Here is a 21,791-nt window from a genome sequence, read left to right as displayed (position 1 = left end):
GAGAAATCCTCAGAGGAGACGGATGGTGTATTCTCTCCCCCCACTTACGATGTGTGGTGCAGATTTTGGTGAGCAGAGAAGACCCCTGACGTGCCTTAAATAGAAAGTCCTACCACGCTTGAGAGAGAAAAGATGGAAGCAAGGTTGCAGACAGGGTTACACATCTCCGCCTCCCCTTTCTCGCGGCGCTCTCCTGTCACACTTCCCACTGGACGTTCCAGAAAGAGACAGAGAAACTTGAAGCTGCCCTGAAGCAGGTGAGTGGGCAGACGTGAGGGAACATCACCTGGGACTTTTAGGCCTCGCAAAGCAACCCAGAACCCACTGTGGTTGTCTCGAGTGTGTGACGCAGGCAGCCGAAGGTGCCCCAAAGATCCCAAGGGAGTCAGCACTCTCCCTCGAAGCCCCTGCCCCTCACTGCCCTCCTCTTCTCCCCCAATTCATCACACTGACCCACCCCTCAAACTCAAAAATCTTTCTCCCTCTCCATAAAAGTCTCCATTCCGAAGCGCTCTCTCCATCCTGATGACTGTGTGTCTGACACACTGCATAATAACTGGGGATGCCTGCGGAAGGTGTGGTGGGTGGGGACGCAGAGAGCTTCCAGGTCTCTTTCCTGCAGCCCAAACTTCTCACCAGCCTGCACATCCTACCCTCTGCGTTCCTCGCCCCGTCCCCCACAAGTACAGGGAACAAGTACAGCAGCGCAAAACTAACCGTCTCCTCCTTTGCTTTCAACGTTCAGTCAAGCTGCTCTGAGCCGTCAAAACAAAAATGCCCTTCTGGTGAGTCCGGGGCTTTGAACGCGGGAAACCAATCACTTACATATAGTTCAGACCTGCAGCAGCCTTTCTTAAAGCGAAGCCTTCTGCCCTAAGTATGTGGCTGCATAATTGCACTCTATCCCCGACTTCCTGCCAAGCAAGGTATGTTTCAAATGCCACCTCCTTCTCCCGGAAGCCTCCCTTCCACGACCGCTACTCAGATGCCCAGTTTATACCTGCCCCACCGTTGTTTTCGCAACAGTGCCTGGCACACGGGGTGCACTCCAGGATACCTACTTAATTCAGCTGAAGTTTTAAAAACTCTTTCCACGCATTACCGTTACCAGCGCAGTTACTGAGGACGTGGTACAAGGTCTCACACTCAATAGAAAAAACCAAATTATCCGGTGAAGTGGTGGGCGCACCTCTGAGCAGGGCCAGGCGTAGGATCCCCCCGCCACGAGAACTGCCACTGAGGCCACCTGGATGGCCACTGAGTGACCCAGCTCTGTCCCAACTTACTTCCATGTGCCATTTCTGAACATGGGTTGGACGCTCCAAGAAGAGCCGAAGATGTTGAAAGACTTGGAGAAGCAGTCGTTGTAGATCAAGCCCGTGTAGATGGAGAAGATGCCCAGGAGGAGGATGAGGTAGCGTCCGTGGAAGAAGGTGTCCCAGATCTGGCCCCAGGGAGACAGAGGACGATTGTCAGTGGGCTCTGAACCAGACCCCGGGGACGCGCGTTACAGGATGCCTCCAGCACCACTGGGACAGCCACTGCAAGGCACACGGGCATCCCACACAGAGGGGCCACGTGACCGGGCAGGCATCAAAGTGATCCAAACAGACAGGGCACACACATCCTGATTTTCCTGAGCTTCTACGGGTGATTCAGAAAAGTCCTAGAATGGTAGCTGTTACTGTGGAAACAAAGCACTATAAGCTTCATATTCTTTAATTCAGCCTTGGTTAGAAAACGTAACTGAAGAAGCAGCTGTGGCCTCCCTTAAAAGGAAGGGACTTGAAAGTGGGTGGCAGCTGCCTCAAGTGCTTCTGGGACCTGCCTCCTATGCTGCTAAGTTTTACAGCAAGTGAAGTCTACGCTCATCTGGGGTCTTGTTATAACAGCGAGTCTCTGTCTCAGCACATCCACCAAGAAGAGTAAAGCGTTTTCCGTAGGACTGGATGATGTATATCAGCCGTTCTCAGAACAGCTGAAGTGTCCGTCTGAGACTTTAAATATTTATTATAGGAAAGCACAGCTGTTAAGATGCTTGTCATGGAAAACTCTATTGGTCACAGGCTGATTCTCCCACTAACCCTGCTTATGACTGACTTGCTATGACATCATTGAACGAGGTCAACTTAAGTCAACTTGTATTAAAGATTGCAGATATTCTTAAAATTCCGAACAGAGTGAAAAGCGTGTTTATAAAATGTATTACAGTGGACATAAAGTGACGTTAGCTGATTAACTTTGAAACAATGCGGACTTGAGTTGTCTCAACCTTCACAACGCTGTGCAGGGACTTCACAGAAAATGTGGAAACTTCAAGTGTGCAAGTGAAGACCCGATACTCAGGATTTCTCAGCATTTCATAAGAATGCTGATCATGGGCTGATCGTAGGAGAAGGGCTCTGCCGTAAAAAAATATTTGTGATATTTTGAGTGAAAAAAAAGGAAGCTACAAATTAATATGCACTATTTCATCCCAATTTTAGAAAATTATATACCCGTGTATAAGCACAGGAAAAAAAACATTAATTGTGATTTTTCTCTAGGTAGTTAGATTATTGTATTTTCCCAATTTTTGCAGTGAACATATATTGCTTTTATAATCAAAGGAAAAAATCAATGTTAAGAAAAAAAAGTAAAGGAAAAGATCAATGCCTTGTCAAGTAATGTACAAAAAACAAAGATGCTACTTCACCAAACCATCCAGAGGATTTACCTTTGGCCAGGAGTTTTTATGTTGAACTCTGGTCCTTTGTTACTTTCCATCTTTCTCTTACTTTTTATAACAACATGTTATTTCCATGGTGAAAACAATATACACATTTTTAATATTCTACTTATAACCTCCAAGAAACGAGGCGAGACATTTGATGAACACTCACCTCATTGGTCGTCTTCTGGGACAGCAAGCGTCTCTCATTAAGGACCATCCAAAGGGCTGCCAGTAGCATCACAATTCCGTGGCCACAGTCTCCAAACATCACAGCGAACAGGAAGGGGAAAGTGATGATGGTGTAGGGAGCTGTAGAGGTGAGACCCACAACAGCCTGAGTCCTCCCGACATTCTTTGAGCCCCACGTCAAAGATTTCTCTACCACGCTCCACGATCTACAAGCTGGTTCCTTGTGTCTTTCTGATTCTGTCTTCCCTCACCATCCCCACCCCTGACACTCACTCAGCTCCCCCATACACTAGCTCATCAATGAGTAAGTATTATTATTCCCCACTTTACAGATGAGCTGAGTTTTGGGAGCAGCTAAGTGACTCTCCCCATGACCATTTACAAGTCAACTTAGTGACACAGCTTGTGACTCCAGTCTTCTGACTACAAGTCCTGTCTACGTCCATCTCCATCTCTCCCACACAACAGCTATGGGACTGTGCAGACGCCTCCAGATGACCCTCATTGAATCATTAAGGAAACAAGAACTGAAGTTGGCTGCCTGATACATCTACAGTTTAAGGGAGAACACGTGAAATCTTGACGAAGAGCAAATCTTTCACTAATCACCATTTGCAAAAGACAATGCAGGGCATTAGGAAACCAAATAAGATTTTAGGAATGTCACAGTTCAAAGTGATTAACTGCCAAGGCCACCGTAGGGGTAAATCTTATCCAGTTTTCATTTTCAAGCTGCCTAGTTGTGCAATACATCGGTCCCTTTACCTGGGTTCATCTCCTGGTAACTGCCTACACCGTATGCATCGACAATATTCTGGAAGCCAGCTGTGAATTTATTGGTCCTGTTAAATGTGGGAGGAGCTGTTTTAGATTGCACTGCTGTCATGATGGGGACCATGGAGGAGCCGCTCAGTTCCTGCAAAAAGAACATATAAGAAGATGTAAGGAAGAGAGCCATAGGCTAGGTGTCAGCAGGTACATCTCACAGTCCAACTCCTGCCGCCGTCACTTACTGGGTGAACTTGGGAAAATTTTCTGACCTCTCTGAGACTCATGATCTCATCTGTAAAGTTAGTACTTATCTCATTCCTCTTACAGGAGAGGTGTCAAGAGAGTAGAGTTCCTCCTGATTCTCTGGGAATTTCCATTCTCCGGCTCCTGCAAATGTTATGCACACTTCTGAGCCCTCTACTCTTCCTTCCTTCCTTCCTACTTACTCTCTCAAGAGTTCATTCACTTTCCTAATTCTGTTCCTAGATTCCCAATGGCCCTGACCCTCTCTGAAATTTCAATTCTCTTTTCATTGCCTGCCTAGGCTTTCAAACACGCATGTCTCAACAACCCCACAAAAATCCAGGAGCCTAAAACTGAACTCACCAACTTGCCCCAAAGCCAGGTCCTCCCCTGACCTCTCAGTAATCTCCAATCTCCAGATTCCAGACACTTTGGAATCACGAGACTTGTCTCTTCTCTCGATTCAGTTAATCACCAAATCTTGCTAATCGTCCCCTTTAAGTCCCTCCTCTTCCCGTTCCCACAGCCACCAGCCTGGCCCCGAGCCCCACCAGCAGACTCCAGTCTCCTTCCCTTCCATTTAGTGCCTACTCCAGACCGCGTAATCCTTCTTTTAATAAAACAAACAAAAAGCACTACCTTAGTCATGTTACCCTCCTACTAAAAAATCTTCAAAGGCTTCCTATTACCTAAAGAATGAAATCAAATCTCTCTGGTCTTATAATCCAGACTTCTTTACAACATGGATTTAATCCTGTATTCACACCTTCACCTGCACTACTTCTCCATGGAAATCAGCCAACTCCACACTAGGCTTCTCTCTTCTTCCCAAGTATTAACAGTTCTCCAGCTCACCCCCCAGGAACCTTCTGGTCACTCCAAACTCCAGCAGCGCTTACCACCTGTACACTCAGTACAACTTAGCACCAACTAAACGAGTGCTCAGCCATCCTCCTAGCGACTCGATGACGTAGGTATCACCACAAGCCTCACTTCACAGATGAGGAAACTAAGGGGCCGAGAGATTAAGTAACTTCCCCAAGGTCACCCAGCAAGTCGAGGAGATCCTCACTCCATTTTTATATGCCTTTTCATATGTGTGATTATGATCTCCTTGAGGGCAAGGACTGTGGCTTCCTCCTTTTTCCTAAACATGCCCTCCAGGAGCTGACACAAGGCCTGGCATGGAGTAAGTATCTTTTGCTTACGTGATGATGATGATGATAGCCACTCCCTTCCACTTCTCTCCTCACCTCCTACCCACACAGGTCCTCTACTCCGATCTCGGGAAGTAATTATCTCAGAGGACTGGAGATGCTGTAGAAATGGTCCCAAGTAGCCCTGTAGGAGTCTGGCCTCTTCACGATTACAGGACGTCACTGTTGGGTTCAGACCCCTGCGTTAGGGCAGCCTTCTCCCACAGCCCGCTGTCTGCCCCACACGGCAGTGAAATGTTTCTAAAACACAAACTGGACCATGTCGCTCCGGCACAGGAAGGTACACCACTAGAGTCCGTCCACCAGCACCTGCCCTGCAGCCTCTCCCCGACCTTACTCGAAGCCTTTCAACTTGCCGCGCCCCAGCTCCAACCACTGGCCACCCCACCTCTCTCCACCTGCCCACTGACCGCCCTTCCACAGCTCAGCCTGTGCACTCCTCTGGGAAGCAGCTGCCCCTCCCAGTCTGGGTGAAACGCTCTGTGTAAGTGCCCCATTTGGGTAGTTACTGGACCACGATGTGGGGACGTTCAAATCCTACCTCCTGGCTAACTAACCGGGGTCAAGTTACTTCCACTCTCTGTGCCTCGGTTTCCTCATCTGTACAGAGGGGATAAAGATAGCTCCTATCTCCTCATCCAACCCGACCTCCAGGTTGGGTCCCTTCAGACCCTTCAGCCCGAAAGCTCTTCCTCCCACCCTGCCTCATCTTCCCATGACGTGCAGGGAAGTCTGCTCCAGTGCCAGCTGCTCAGGGGGCCTTCTCCCCAACAGCCCTAGAACGGTATTAGAAAGACCTAAAGCTTCAGGGCCCCAAAGGCCAAGCCATGCGTTCCTCTGCTCCCACCAGGTATGCCACCCACTTAACAGGAAAGGCTCCCCACCCAGCCAGTTCTCCCAGCAGACAGACCAACGGCACACTGCCCAGGCTTCAACCTGATGAGTTTCACCTCCCTGCCACCCCAGAAAATCATTCAAACAAGCTAATAATCACATTCTCCCATGGAAACAGGGGTCCCCCTATCCTCCTGTCACTATAAAGCCTGCCTCCCCTATAGCTCCTGCTGATTCATTCTGCTCCCAAGTGCAGGTCCCAAGTGCAACCTCCATGTGGTCCTGTGTGACGTGCAGTGTCCTCCCCTGGGCTGTGAGTATATGTGACAAACTGTGGCCAACCTCATCTGTCCAGTATCAGGTGTCGTCTGTTTGGCCACCTTGCAATAGTTAGGGCAGAGGGTCCCTTCTTCACCAATGGGGTGAATAGGTGATCAGACAGGCCCCTCACTCCCCACACCCCTCACTTTCCCCCTGCTTTACTTCCCGTTCACCATGATTTCACTGCCTGAAATCACATTAGTTAGGGACAAGCCTGCTGTCTATCTCCCTTTCGAGAAAGTCTATCAGAGCAGGGCTTTGTTCTGCAAGCACAGCCCTAGATCAGTTCCTGGGGCACAGTGAACACCTAGAGGGATGACTCAAGAGCGCGGTGAGAGTTACATAAGGTGCGCTGAGTGCTCAGCACAGCAGCTGGCACAAGGGAGCAATCCACTCCCTGCGTTCCGGCTGTTATTGCAGGTGCCTGGTTATCTGTCTTTCCAGCCAGACAAAGGTGGTATCTACAGGCATAACTAGCAGAGTGACGGCACATTAGCGCCCAGTACACACTTGCTAAGATCAAAGAAATGGTGCATGTTTATCAAACGCTGAGAAGAGCGGGAGTTTCTGACACGCGCCCACGCCCTGGGTAAGGACCGAAGGCGCAAAGATAAAGGAGACAATCCTACCAGGTGAGGTTCGCTTGACTTAGGAGGCTGACCAGCTGAGGGCCTGGCAGAGAGGCTGCTCAGGCTGGACATGACTCCCCGCCTCCCGCTCCACGCGCCACGCACCATGCCTTGCTCCAGTGCCCTCCTGATGCGCATGGCGTCTGCCACTGGGAACCAGATCTCAGCGATGATGCACTGCTGGGTGACGTCGATGTTGCACATGTTCAGGACGTGGTAAATGGCCTTCATCTTGTGCACCTTGATGACCCAGGAGTGCCAGCTGGCAGCTGCTTCTTGCAGGAGGTGCTGACGGTGAGACTCTGTCTGTGTTATGACCTGGGCAAAAAGTACCAACAGCAAAACAAGGGGCACTCGTGGAGATGCCGGGCAACGTGCCAACAATGGAGGCTCATGGGCCATGGAGGCGTCCTCTGCTCCTGGCCCCCTCTTCCGGCCTGCAGCTCTCACCCGGCCCTTCACTCTCACGAGCAGTTTATCTCCCCCACTAGAGGTTAAAACCCTCAGGCAAGGACTATATCTTCCTTTTCTTCTAAATTCCTTATAGTACTATTGCGATGTATTGAATTGTGTCCTCCCCAGAAGACACGCTGAAGCCCTAACCCCTGGTAACTGTGAATGGGATCTTATTTGGAAATAGGGTCTTTGCAGATATAATCGAGTTAAAATGAGGTCATAAAATGAGGAGTAGGGTGGGTGCTATTCCAGTGTGACTGGTGTTTTTATAAGAAATTTGGACATGGAGGCACACAGGGAAGATATGTGTGATGCAGGCAGAGGCCAGAGTAATGCATCTACAAAGCAAGGACCATCAAGGACTGCTGACAACCTCCAGAGGCTAGGAAGATGCTTAATCAACTCGGGCAGCTATAATGAAGTACCGTAGACTGGGTGCCTTATAAACAACAGAAAGTCTTCACAGTTCTGGAAGCTGGAAGTCTGAGATCAGAATGCCAGCACAGTTGGGTGAAGGCCCTCTTCTGGGTTGCAGACCTCAAATTCTAACTTCACGTGGCAGAAAGCGCAAGCAAGCTCTCTGGGGTCTTTTTTAGAAGGACACTAATCCCATCCACGAGGACTCCACCCTCACGACCTAATCACCTCCTGGAAGGTCCCACCTCCCAACACCATCACCTTGGGCATTAGGTTTTTGACATTCAAATTTGGGGGCAATACAAACACTCAAACCATAGGAGAACAGGTAAGGAAGGATCATTTCCTAGTGCGTTCAGAGGAAGCCTGGCTCTGCTGGCACCTTGATTTCAGACTTTTCACCTCAGAACTGTGAGAGAATAAATTTCTGTTGTTTTAAGCCTCGCAGTTTGTGGTAACTTGTTATAGCAGCAATAGGAAACAAATACACCTATCAAAATGCCTTACATACATAACCTCTCCAATGACAAATGAATTAATGAATGAAGGAATGAATAGGCAATTTGGCCCCCACAGAATTTATTTAGTGGAATTAGTTTTTGTTCTGGTGATACAACACAGAAACCCTCTTCAGTAACCTCTACACAGGGCTGCTCAAGTCATCCGAAATGTAAGTTTAGCATAACTTCCATTCTCCTCACGCAGTTTTCATAAAATCCAGCAGAGTATTTGGGGGGAACGGACTTCAAGGGTAATTGCTTCAGGGAACCACAGTCTCCCTGACAAGTGACAAAGAGGGAACAGAGAGGATTAGAACAATTAAACACAGCTTTTTCTGGGAAGATAAAGATGTTTGTTAGCCTAGGAGTTTCGAAAAACACACACACCTAATTTCTAAAGATACTCATTGAGGACCTAGAACTGTGCTGATCAATATAGCAGCCGCATTTTATACAAATAAAAATCCCGTCCCCCAGTTGCCCTAGCCACGATTCAAGTGCTCCGTGGTCACATGTGGCCCATGGCTGTCGCACTGGACTTGCAGGTTATATAACATTTTCACCACCACAGAGAGTTCTATTGGACAGGGCTGGTCTGGAATAGGCGATTTGATGTAGGCCCAGCTCCTTTCAGTGACTACTTGCAAAGCTTATTGAAGAAAATCCTATGTGTTGAGAGCCATCCTAGCTGATGACAGATTCGAGAAGAGGATATGAATTGGGGGCGTGTTCATATGTGAAACTAGACTCACTGTCTTGACAGAATTAATTGCTTGGCTCACACAACTGGGCAATTCCGTGGAAAAAGAATCAGCAAGACTGGCTGGTCGACTTAATTGGCTAGTGAGTTATATCACAGATGCGGCCTAGGCCAGTCTGGCAATAAAGGGCTCCTTTTATCAGGCTGGGGTGGGCACCTGCAGGTTGTGCCCCTTCTTCTGTGGTTAATTCTAAGCCCAGGCAAAGCATCACTGACATGCAGAATCATCACCGTGAGCTTAGTGAACACTGTTTCCTAATTATGAAGCCTCCTGCCGCAACAGCCAGAAGAGCATAGCAGACATTCCAGCCGGCCTTGGAGCAAGGGCCCTGGGAGACAGGACTTATAAGGAAATGGCAGACGTAGCCCATCGGCAGCCCCCGCTCGGGTCACCAGCCCGAACGCCTCACTCACAGTGATTAAATCTTCCAGCCTCATGTTGACACCATCCAGCATCTCTCTGCGCTCCGACGCCGGCTCTGGGCAGGGGTATATGGTGGCTCGAAACCTGTGTTTCGTACATTTCAAAGGACACACATGGGTTATTAACAAGAAGCCTTCTGCACATCCTTTTCCGCTAACCCATCATTTGCCCACTTTGGTTAGATGACCGCCTTCCCCTAGGTTCTACGTATTGTACTCAATGTATTGCACACACCCTGACCTAATCCTGACCCAAATTGCTGATGAAAAGAGCCCTTGGGCTTCCCTGGTGGCGCAGTGGTTGGGAGTCCGCCTGCTGATGCAGGGGACACAGGTTCGTGCCCCGGTCCAGGAAGATCCCACATGCCGCGGAGCGGCTGGGCCCGTGAGCCATGGCCGCTGAGCCTGCGCGTCCGGAGCCTGTGCTCCGCAACGGGTGAGGCCACAACACTGAGAGGCCTGCATACCGCAGCAAAAAAAAAAAAAAAAAAAAGCCCTTAATAGCCACTTACCCATCACAAATCTTCTTGATTTTCTGCCTGAGCTGCTCTCCTTGATAAAATATGATGAATATATTCTTTTTAATTTCTTCTCTCTGGAAAATCAAAACAGTAAAAAATATATTTTTAGAAAATTTAAAAATTTTCTAAATTTAAAATTGGAAAACTTAAACTTCTCCCAGTTGATTGAAGTTTGTAACTCATGACGGTTGAGGGCAAGGCCACTGAGGCAGGCTGGGCGGGGGCCCCCAGGAAGGCCGATACAGCCTTAAAGGGACCACCTTGCTGTTTGCTACACTATTTGGATCACAGCTGAGCCTTGTGTTCAGCTCTAAGCCCTGTGCTTAAGAGGTGTGTTAAGAAAACACCCAGAAGAGAGGGACCAGGATGTTGCAAGTCTTAAAATAAAAAGAGCTGACCTAGCTCACCAGAGTTAACTCATACACAACATTGACATTTCAGCGGGGACTGGGTGTTTGATATTTAACAAAGGTAGAGCCAGGTCTAATGTTGGACTCACACACTCACTGTATGCCCGTACGAACCCTGATTAAATGCAATTTAAAAGTCCAAGTTTGACATTTCACAAGAAAGGAAAAAATATGCATTTCACAAGAATATCTGGAAAAGTTCAACTTTTACTGTAAGCAAAGAAATGTGCCGTTTTACTCTATTTAGTTTGGGATGGGGGGGTAAAGGCAAAATGAAACCCATTGTTGGAAAAGCGGTAACAAATCCAACGCACTCAGCACACACCACTCAGGTGTCATGTATCTTTGGAATCAGGTATGACCCCACTGAAAAGCCATGTGTCAGGACCTATCAAGGGTCATGAAAATGCTCATACCCTTTAAGCCAGCAATCCTATTTCCTGAATTCATACCATGGAAATACTTCAAAATAAAAATCCACACGCATGAAGATGCTTATCATAGTGTCTATATTCTGGAGAAAAATTGGAAATAAAGTGTCTAATAATAGACGGTTAACGTCCCATCAACTCAATGGAAATATGAGGCACCAACTGAAAATAATAGCAGAACGAACTGTCTCTTTGCTAGTTGCTCATGGGAGCAGGGAAGTATTTCAGGATTTGGGGAACTGCCTGCTTTACATTATGTGAAGGAACAAAGGTTCCTTCAACCATGGAGTTCACCCCTAGTCCTTTGCTGAATCTCTCAGATCCTTCTTTGTCTCTGGATCCACCAGAACCAGGAATCCATTCTGATCTCATGCTATCTGTTCAGTGATCTTCAATGTCATGAGGCTAACGTTATCTTACTTTGTAAATACTCTCTCTACCACCATGACTATTCCATGTCAAAACATGATTGTGAAAAGGAATGATTCAATGTCGAATTTTAAAATAATATTTATAAATGGCACATAGTAATACAGGAGGGCATTTGTGTTATTTAAATCAAGAGAAGGCCAAAAAAAAATGATTTCCATGCTATTACTACAACCATATTAAATTACACCTGCTTACGGCTATGGACGAGAGAGAAAGAGGACAAGAAAAAAATAAAGACATTAGAATGGTAATGCGTTTTTTTCTTTTTTAAGCAAGTGCTTTTTTCTTATTTTAAACTGTTTTAACAGTGAAGTTGTTTTCCATGAAATAAAACTTAAAATTACATTTTTTTAGCCTCTACTATAGACAAGATTATGACTCTTTTAGAAATAAGCCCAACTTCTTGGAATTAAAAAGTAAGTGGATTTAAATACTAGCCGGAAGGGTGGAGGAAGCATACCCTACAGAGTTAGTAGCGATAACCGTGTGGCACTCAGTGAAGGGGACCCTCAAAATCTTCGTTCGAAGTGTGTGGCCCACTGACTACCAGCAACTAACTGCAAGCTGATTAGAAATTCGGGCTCCCGGGCACCACCACCCACTGAATCAGAATCTGTCGATACACTGAAAAAGATCTCATGCTCCCATGAACACTGGAGCTTGGGACGCACTGACCTCAATCAGTTCTCAGGGCTTTGTGATGAAGACACAGCTGCCACTCCACGTGGCACTACTACAGCTAAGTTTCCAGGAGCTGGTACAGCTACGGTATTTGGAGGAATGAACACTTACGAGGTGTTAACAAGACTCAGTCCTTTCATGGGTATTTTTTAAAAGGAGGGGCTGGGGAGGAAAAAAGAAAAGAAAGGAGAAAAAAAGGAAATAGATGTTAGCTTCATAGAGCTAAAGACTCAGTGTTTGAGAGAATGAAACCCTTCTGGTGGGGCTACAGAAAATTTCAGGAAACATTTCCTGCAGCCTGAGATACCCACTGTAACGGGATCTTCCAGAACTGTGTCCATCTCACTGAACTTTAAGTAGATGTTTCCTCGGCAAATTCGCCACAGCAGCCTCTCAAAGGAAGCCATCCTCTCCCGGTTGACCACACCAGCCGTGAACCTGGGCAGTCAGAAGAGGACACATTACTGAGGCACAGGGAGCGGGGTGCAGAGAAAAGGCCCTGTAGGATAGGAAGATGTGCAGCCACAAGGTGGAGGACCACCTTCCCTCTGAGCGGGAGGTAAGGACATAGCCCCGATGCGCAGGGGCCACAAGGCCACTCTGGATCCCAGCCCCAACTTTCCCCAAGTCCCTTTTGACCTCCTGTTTCCTTTGACATGTCCGGGTTTCCTTAATCATCTCAATACTATACATTCACTTATTTGCAATTAAAAATATGATAGACCATTCATTATAGCATTGTAGCTAAAGGGAACAAGTGTCCAATCTGCTCAACAATGGTCTCTGTGAGTTTATACAAATAAGGTACTAAAACTGAAACATATATATTGATTTCTACACACCTCTGCTGTTACAGCCATCTAGGTATCTAGATAATTTCTGATCCGAACTTTTCAAATGAACTTTAGAATGGTTACTTTCACTGGCCTATTACTTTAAATGTACATTGATTCTGTATTACCTTCTGATCAAATATTTTCAATATATATTTTCCTTGCCATTTCAAATTCAATGTCTAGTGCCTCAAATAGCATGCCCCCAAGTACCTATTGAATAAAAAACTAGAATTCTAAAACTCACTTTCATCAGTTTTACTTGGACACTGAATGAAATCCCACCATTTTGAATCAGCACACATTTTGGTGGGTATTATCACATCCTATTACCTCTACTTGTGGAAGACACGATTGCATAACTACCTCATCGCTAATTACACTCAAACTTCACACTCCAAATCTATTTTATTACCAAAACAGTATTTCAGAGACAAGGAAAAAAAAAAACATGTATCCCATAATTGTTCCAAAGCCAGGGAACAGTTGTGAAACCCCATCTAAACAATTATCACTACATCCTTCCCATGTGGAGACAATACACACATCGCACTCTTCAGACTCAAGAAGGTCAGTATCACCATAAACAAGGTAACACTACCTGCAGCTCCACTAACCTGGTCAGGTTAGACTTGGGTTTATTACTGGTGGAGGCCTTACAGTCGTGTGAAAGAGTCCTCATGCCGGTCGCTATTTGTCCATTCATTCATTCATTCACTCAAACACTCAGGGAAATGTTGCGCCGGGCACTGAGCTACGGACCAGGGAGCCATCTACACATAACCTTCAGAGCAGAGAGTTTCACTAACCCCAGCTTTCCACTCATGTATGCAGGTGTAGGTCTTAACTCCAGGAGACCAGAAGTGTCTTCCATAAAGAAATCATCAGCTAAATTGGTTTCCGTCTGAAAGTCAAAGAATCACTATTTTCATTTAAATGTATTTAGACTACCTTAAAACCACACCTCATAGTTTTGTCTGCTTTTAATGATATTTCAATTTTCCACAAATAGTTAGAATTCAAAAGGTAGACTGCTTAGACCTGATCTATTTTTCTGTTTTAAATAAAGATTTATGTGTGTGTCAAAAAAAAAAAAGGTAGAGTGCCCCTTGACAGATCAAAAAGCTTCCGCAGTCTCTTCCTACCAAAATCCCAAACCTGCTCAGACTAACTGGTGCTTTTTTCTGACTTCCACTTCCGTCTGGGCCATTTGGGGCACATACTTTTTAGTGAGCACCTTAATATTTTTGCATTCATTTCAACCAGTACCACATGCCACCCTAACCCTCCCCCTCCACCTCGGCCCAGCCATGTGACAGAAACAGCGCAATTTATTCATATTCCAAACCAGCCAGTTGTCGATATGGAAATTTGAGGTTCTGGAGGAAAAGGCCCTTGAATAAATAGTCCCCAAATTACAACCTCAAAGAAGTCCTGGGTTTTCTTCAGGAGATGTTTGAATTCAGTCAGTTCTAGGAAGCTTTTCTTCAAAGCCTGATAGTTCTCATTGGCTTCCTGTAACTCTCCTTCCAGTTTTTCTAGAGCAGTCTATGCAGGAGGGAAAAGAAAGTAAGCCGGGCAGAAAGCACTATGACATTTCCTGTACATTAACCGTAACGGATAACTAAATATCAAAGCGGTATTCAGTGCATCACAAGGTAGCTTGAAGTTGAGAGGCCTGTTCAGTCAAACTCAGCAAGATTGTAGAGCTGTAAGTAAAGCCACTCACAGGAGTTCTCTCATCAAATGGGGAGGATCAGAAAACAATCTGGGGGAAGGGACGTTAGCTGCATGAGGATGTGAAGGCATTTCAGCAAGTCACGTCTCTTCCCCCATTTTAAACACTGAATGGGGAAGCTGGAGTAAATTTACATGTTGAGAATTCCTTCTGCCCCAAACACGTTGTAGTGATAAAATACAAAATATATTTTCTCATAAGATATAAAAAGAGAAACCACCAGTTCTGAGTTGGGGGGGCCTGGAGAACCAGGTACAAGCAAGTGAAAAAGGCAACACAGAGAAGGGTGAGCACAGAAGGCAAGATGACAAAAACGAAGAAGAAACCAATCTCCCTTTCAAGTGAGGCTACAAAAAGAATATGGCTCATGAAGAAATCTAATGATAGGAAAAGCCACCAACAAAATCAACAATCAGAACACAAAATCGCAGTGGGTGGAATTATTTTTACAGAATAGTCTGAAAGAGTTTTGAATGTTCGAAGAGATAAACAAAAGTATTACTTCCACTAAAAAGTAAAACAAGAAATTACTAAACAAACATGTCATAAAATGAAAGAACAGGAAGTATTAAAAAAGAACTACTTAGAAATCTTAAAAATGTAACATACAGCTACTGAAATTCAAAATCCAATAGGTGAGTAGGGACTTCCCTGGTGGTGTAGTGGTTAAGACTCCGCACTCCCAATGCAGGGGGCCTGGGTTCGATCCCTGGGCAGGGAACTAGATCCCACATGCATGCCACAACTAAGAGTTCGCATGCCACAACTAAGGAGCCCTTGAGCCGCAACCAAGACCCAGTGCAACCAAATAAATAAATATTAAAAAAAAAAATCCAACAGGTGAGGATCAACTCTCTATTGGACACAATTTGAGATTTAGCAAATAATGTTAAAATATGAAAGCTCATTTCTCATTCATCCAATATCCATCAACAATAGAATGGATGAAGTGTGGTACATTAAATAAAAGAAACACTACCCAGCAGTGAAAATGAATTAATTTCAGAAACATGAAAAATACAAAATTCAGGTAGTGATTATCTCCAAGGGAGGAGGGGAGGGGTGAGATGAGGGGCACACAGAGGGCTTTAAGAGCATCACTGCAGTCACCTTTCATCTTATACAGGGTGGTGACACTTGATATTTGCTATATCATTATTCTTTGTACCATACATGTATCTTCTAAAAATCCTAATACACCAATTATTAAATAAAAACAATTACAAATAAATCCATACTTAAACACATAGTAGTGAAACTATAGAACAAAGACAAAACCTTAAAGGCCATTGAGGGAAAAAAGACATATAATCCACAAAGGAAGGAGCATTGAACCAGCAGCAGATTTTATGGGAAAAATTTACTAAGCGTGTATCTCCAGATGTTAAGCTTAACTATAATCTACAGCTTTCAACCCAAGAGAAGGGTGAAAAGGTTGAAGGGTATTACAGAAAGGCAGGAAAGGGGAGGAAAAAAACAAAGGCATGGTATAACAAAGAGCCAGTAACTCAGTAATCACAATAAATGAAAATGGATTAAGCTCACCTATTAAAAGACTGACAGTATCATTGTTGATGTTTTAAAAATCCATCTAAGAGACACCCTTACCAAAGAAATTAAACAAACAAAAAATAAAAAAATAAAAAGATATCCATGCAAATGTTAGTTCCTATCTTCTAAAAAAAGCACCTTAATATCAGACAAAATTGAATATTTAACATTTTTCAAACATACTTTAGTAGGGAGACTACATAATGAACCCACACACTGGTCACCCAGCTTCAATTGCATCCTATTCCTTCCCCTCTCAAAAACAATCACTACCCTGAATTTTGAACACTGACTATAGGTGGCACAAGTTGGGGAAAAAAATGAAATCCTCATTTCTTTTCTTTTTTTTTATAAATTTATTTATTTATTTATTTTTGGCTGCATTGCGTCTTCGTTACTGCACGCAGGCTTCAGTAGTTGTGGCACGCGGGCTCAGCAGTTGTGGCTCACGGGCTCCAGAGCGCAGGCTCAGTAGTTGTGGCTCATGGGCCCAGTTGCTCCATGGCATGTGGGATCCTCCCGGACCAGGGTTTGAACCCATGTCCCCCGCATTGGCTGGCGGACTTCTCAACCACTGTGCCACCAGGGAAGCCCCAAAATCCTCATTTCTTAACCATCTGCTCTATCCATTTAATGATTCCATTAAAAGTAATGCTGCCATTAAAAATATTTTGGAGGACTATGCAGTATCTAAGAAGTGGTTTACAACATGATGGTAAATGGAAAAGTAGAAAACTATAATGTATATTATGGATACGTAGTTATAAAAAATACAGCTGGCAAGAATAAAAACAGAAAAATTAAGTCAGTTTATGCTGAGATGGTAGATTTGTGGGTAGATTTTATTTCCTGAATTATTATTCCCTCTAGGATTGCTACGAAAGCCTCTTTAGAAATTCTGCAAGGCAAGGGCCCAAGCCACTGTGTACTACTGCCAGGATTCTCCTTTCTAGGAATGTGGGAGGAACACTCAAGTCACTGCCAGATCAGCTGAATCAACTAACCAATCCCCGTGATCAATGGTAAGACAGATATTACTCTCATAAGCACATGTTGTTTTAATTTCATCTTTACAATAAATAGTATCTAGAAGGAAAATACTAAGCAAAGACTGTTGGCACGCATCTGACTGCCCCTTATCTAACTGGTTATTATTACAAATGTGTACAGTTTCAAACCAACCAGTCAGCCCATAACAAACTCACTGGGATGAAGTGATTTTTTAAGCTCCTGTCTAAAACATATAACCAATGTCAATTTGGAAATAAAAATACTTGTTACCTGTTTAACAAAAGCAAGAGCCTCCATGCGTGTCAAGTTTCAATATAATAACAAAGAATATCTGCAATTATTTGAAAAGGCTGTTAAAATTCTCCTCCCTTTTCCAACTACCTATTGTGCAAGGCTGAATTCTCTTTACATACTTCAATGAGAATAACATATCCCAACAGATTCAAAGTAGAACAGACATGAGAAGTCAGTCTTCTATTAAGCCATGCATTTAAGAAATCTGCAAACAACCTCACTCTTTTCACTAAAGTTTTTGTTTTGGAAAATACAATTATTTTTCGTTAAAAAAATGTTAACATGTAATGAGATATTGTTATTTTTAAATGAGTTACAGTAAGTCACCTACTTACCAATGAGTTCTGTTCCAAGAGCGCGTTTGTAAGTCCAATTTGTTTGTAAGTCCAACAAAATTAACCTAGGTACTCAACTAACAACACAATCGGCTATGTAGTACTGTATTGTAATAGGTTTATAATACTTTTCACACAAATAATACATGAAAAACAAACACAAAAAATAAAAAAAAATCTTAATCTTACAGTACAGTACTTTGAAAGGTACAACTGTACAGTACAACAGCTGGCATACAGAGGCTGGCATCGAGTGAACAGGCAAGAAGAGTTACTGACTGGAGGAGGGAGAGGAGGTGGGAGATGGTAGAGCTGAAGGACTGTCAGCAACAGGAGACGGAGGGCGAGCTGCCATTTCACTCACGCCTGACACTGATGGCACAGGTTCTGGTTCTTTGCTGGAACCAGATGCACGTTCGCATCTTTGAAAGTTTGCAACTTGAAGGTTCGTATGTAGGGGACCCACTGTAATAACTATTTTGCTTTTTTCCAGTTTTAGTTCCTAATGCAGTAATATCAGTAAATATAACCCTCATAAATAAAGCTCTTTGGGATCCTCAATATCGTATAAGAGTGTACAATCAAGGGACCTGCCCGAGGACAGTGGAGGACTTGAGAGGTAGGACAGGGCTGAGGAGAGCGGGCTTTGCTGCCAGGATGGGCCTGACATAGGCAAGAAGGGAACCATCGTACATTCTCAAGCAGGGAAGTGACAAGATAGAGCAACACCATGACAAAAATTAGGCTGGCGGTAGGGAGGCAGAATGGACTGGAATGAAAAGAGGATGAAAAAGATTACACATATGGATAACTGAGCCACTTTGCTGAACGCCAGAAACTAACACAACACTGTAAAAAAAAAAAAAAAGAATGAAATAGTTAAGAAGCAAGTTGGAAAACTAGGAGAACTTCTGCCAAAACTCAGAAATAAGATTAGAGTGACTTTGCAGCAACATGGATGGACCTAGAGATTATCATACTAAGTGAAGTGAGTCAGGCAGAGAAAGACAAATATAATATGATATCACTTACATGCAGAATCTAAAAAAAGGTACAAATGAACTTATTTACGCACACAGGCATAGAAAACAAATTTAAGGTTACCAAAGGGGAAGGGGAGGAGGGATAAATTAGGAATTTGAGATTAACAGATACACACTACCATATATAAAATAGATAAACAACAAAGTCGTACTACATAGCACAGGGAACAATGTCTTCTAATAACCTATTATGGAAAAGAACCTGAAAAAGAACATATATGTGTATATGTATAACTGAATCACTTTGCTGTACACCAGAAACTAACACAACATTGTAAATCAACCATACAGTCAATTAAAAAAAAAAGATTATGGTAAAAACATGAGCCATTAAGATATCTCACAGTCCACAAGATCAGCTCTAGGTGTTTAGGAAGGTAAGGGGGATAACGGCCGGGGTGGGGAGCTGTTGATTAACAGGGCTGGTATTAGAAGACTAGTGATAAGACTGAAACTGGAGATGACTTTATGGAAATCCGATTCATATGGATTAAAAACGTTCTCCCCAAACATCCATTTTAATAAGACAAGATCCAAAATATTTCCTAGGGGAGTTGCCAGCCTCATATTTTTGTTAGAGGATCTAGATTTATACTACTGATGGCTCCAACAATGTCAAGAATTTTAAGTTATCTTAAAAGAAAACAAAAAACAAACGAGAAAACCCAGCCAGAGATAAGGTTCAACTCGGTGAACCTCCTCCTTACCTGCCCGCCTCCCTTAGGGAGCCCTTCCTCCTCTGACAATAAAAAGTCCAATTATTTTTTATCAAGATCTACAGGGCTGGGACTTCCCTGGTGGCACAGTGGTTAAGAATCCGCCTGCCAATGCACGGTACATGGGTTTGAGCCCTGGTCCGGGAAGATCCCACATGCCACGGAGCAACTAAGCCCGTGCGCCACAACGACTGAGCCTGCGCTCTAGAGTCTGTGAGCCACAACTACTGAACCCGTGTGCCACAACTACTGAAGCCCACGCGCCGAGAGCCCGTGCTCCGCAACAAGAGAAGCCACCACAACGAGAAGCCCGTGTACCTCGACGAAGAGTAGCCCCCGCTCACCGCAACTAGAGAAAGCCCGTGCGCAGCAACGAAGACCCAATGCAGCCAAAAATAAATAAATAAATTTATTTTTAAAAAAAGATCTACAGGGCCTTCTGGGATCTGGCTCTGCCTACCTTTTGGCATCCTCTCCCTCTGCCTCACCCTGCCTTCTCCACCACCTGCTCTAGAGGGCTCCTAGAGGGCAAGGCCGTGTTTCACTTCTCTCTAAGGTGCCCTGTGCGTGGCAGGTACTCAGTGTTTTATAAAAGCAACTAGACAGAAAGGGGAAAGAAAGAGGAAGGGCCCCACCAGCCACAGTGACATTGGCTAAAGAAAACTGCTGTCTTCTCACACTTGACCTCAGGAGCCAGTCTGAGGAGAGGCCTCAATCCAGACTGGAACAAATGCATCAGCTATTCCCCACCACACAGATAATTAGAAAACAACCCATTGGATCCAGCAATTCCACTTCTGGGTATTTTATCCAAAGGAAATGAAATCACTATCTTAAAAAGATATCGACATCCCCAAGTTCACTGCAGAATTAACAACAGCCAAGACATGGAAAAACACAAGTGTCCACCAACAGATGCGTGGATAAAGAATATGTGGTATATATACACAAAGGAATATTATTCAGCCATAAAAAAGGAAGGAAATCCTGCCATTTGCGACATGGAGGTACCTCGAGGGCATTCTGCTAAGTGAGGTGAGTCAGGTTGAGAAAGACAAATACTGTATGATCTCACTTACATGTAGAATGTGGAGCCTAAAAAGAAACTAAACTCAGAGATACAGAGAATAGATTGGTGGTTGCCAGAGGCGGGGTGAGGGGGGGGGGGTGAAATGGGTGAAGGGGATCAAAAGGTGCAAATTTCCAGTTATAAAATAAGTCCTGGGAATGTAATGTACAGCATGATGACTGTCGTTTTAAAAAAGAAGAAAGAAAAAAAGAAAACCTCCCACTGTGCCAGTGTAAGGTCTGTTCAGTGGCATCATATAGACAAAACTTTGCTACCTGTGAGAATCTTATGACCCAAAGGAAACCACTCCTCAAAGCGGAGTGAGCTTCCCTAGGGCTACGTTGAGAAAGAGAGCTCTCTCCTGGATCAGGGAGAGTGACTCTAAAAACTGCACCATGGGATTTTCCTGGGGGAGTAACACTGAAAAGTGGAACAACACATAAATCCGCCTCCCCGCCTTCAGCAATGGGGTAAAGGGCCCACGAGAGGCTTGCAGAGGCCCCAGGAGACAGACTTCGTGACTGTCCTCAGTAAAGTCGTAAAGAACCTACCTCCAGGGTAATCATTTCCCGTGGGAGAGGGGTCGACGGGGACTTCTCAGGCACCTGAATCTCAATCTCATTTTGCATCTGATCTTCCAGAAAACCTGAGGGACAAAACCCCACCAGAGAGCCCGAGGTGATTGTATTTTCTCATACCTATGAAATGGGGTCAAGCAGGACAGGTGCCTTTCCCAGCTCAGCTGCCTGAATTGCCCTGGGGACCTGCCACAGCACCTGGATCCCATCTCTAACCTCCCCGACCCATCTCCAGGATCACCTAGAGAAGCATTACAAATAGGGGCATATTACAGGACATCAGCCCTGCAAACCGTTTCCCTCCCTGCCAGTTCACTTTTAGACAGCAAGCAGAAAATTGGCTCACGGAGGATTCTCTCCAGCGATTCACACCTTCTGACTTCATTCACAAATTTCCTTTGGAAGCGGCTCTCATTCACATTTAACTAGAAGCGGGGGGAAGAAACCACAAGGCACACATTAGTAGCAGCTGCTGCCAACATATTCTCTTTGGTTATTTTATTATATTTTTTTAATGCTGGAGAATGTTGCTGGAATCGTCTTAGGACTAGATACTTCTGTGCACAAGACAGGAGAGTTCCAGGCAAAACACACCTTGATGTTCTTACACTCAACCCCCCAAATGCCTTAAGCTCTGGCCTCCTTAGACTTCTAAGAGTCCTCCTGTAGCTAAGG

At 44.7% G+C, this 21,791-nt stretch overlaps 1 protein-coding gene across 1 annotated transcript in view; it reads right to left on the bottom strand.

Annotated features, from left to right (window-relative positions):
* ATP6V0A4 (ATPase H+ transporting V0 subunit a4) overlaps positions 1–21,791 on the bottom strand; it is an 84,743-nt gene that overhangs the window by 24,178 nt on the left and 38,774 nt on the right. Inside the window, exons 4-14 of the mRNA XM_030853671.2 lie at positions 21,463–21,541; positions 21,090–21,184; positions 14,204–14,329; positions 13,591–13,685; positions 12,260–12,386; positions 9,986–10,068; positions 9,465–9,558; positions 7,023–7,235; positions 3,668–3,818; positions 2,883–3,022; positions 1,287–1,444 (exon numbers count right to left, since the gene is read on the bottom strand). Coding sequence (XP_030709531.2) covers positions 1,287–1,444; positions 2,883–3,022; positions 3,668–3,818; positions 7,023–7,235; positions 9,465–9,558; positions 9,986–10,068; positions 12,260–12,386; positions 13,591–13,685; positions 14,204–14,329; positions 21,090–21,184; positions 21,463–21,541 — 1,361 coding nt within the window. The remainder of the gene's footprint in view (positions 1–1,286; positions 1,445–2,882; positions 3,023–3,667; positions 3,819–7,022; positions 7,236–9,464; positions 9,559–9,985; positions 10,069–12,259; positions 12,387–13,590; positions 13,686–14,203; positions 14,330–21,089; positions 21,185–21,462; positions 21,542–21,791) is intronic.

The sequence above is a fragment of the Globicephala melas genome, chromosome 9, assembly GCF_963455315.2.
Source record: "Globicephala melas chromosome 9, mGloMel1.2, whole genome shotgun sequence".
Classification (NCBI taxonomy): Eukaryota; Metazoa; Chordata; class Mammalia; order Artiodactyla; family Delphinidae; genus Globicephala; species Globicephala melas.
Note: the sequence above shows the minus strand (reverse complement) of the source record. Positions and strands in the feature narration are given on the sequence as shown.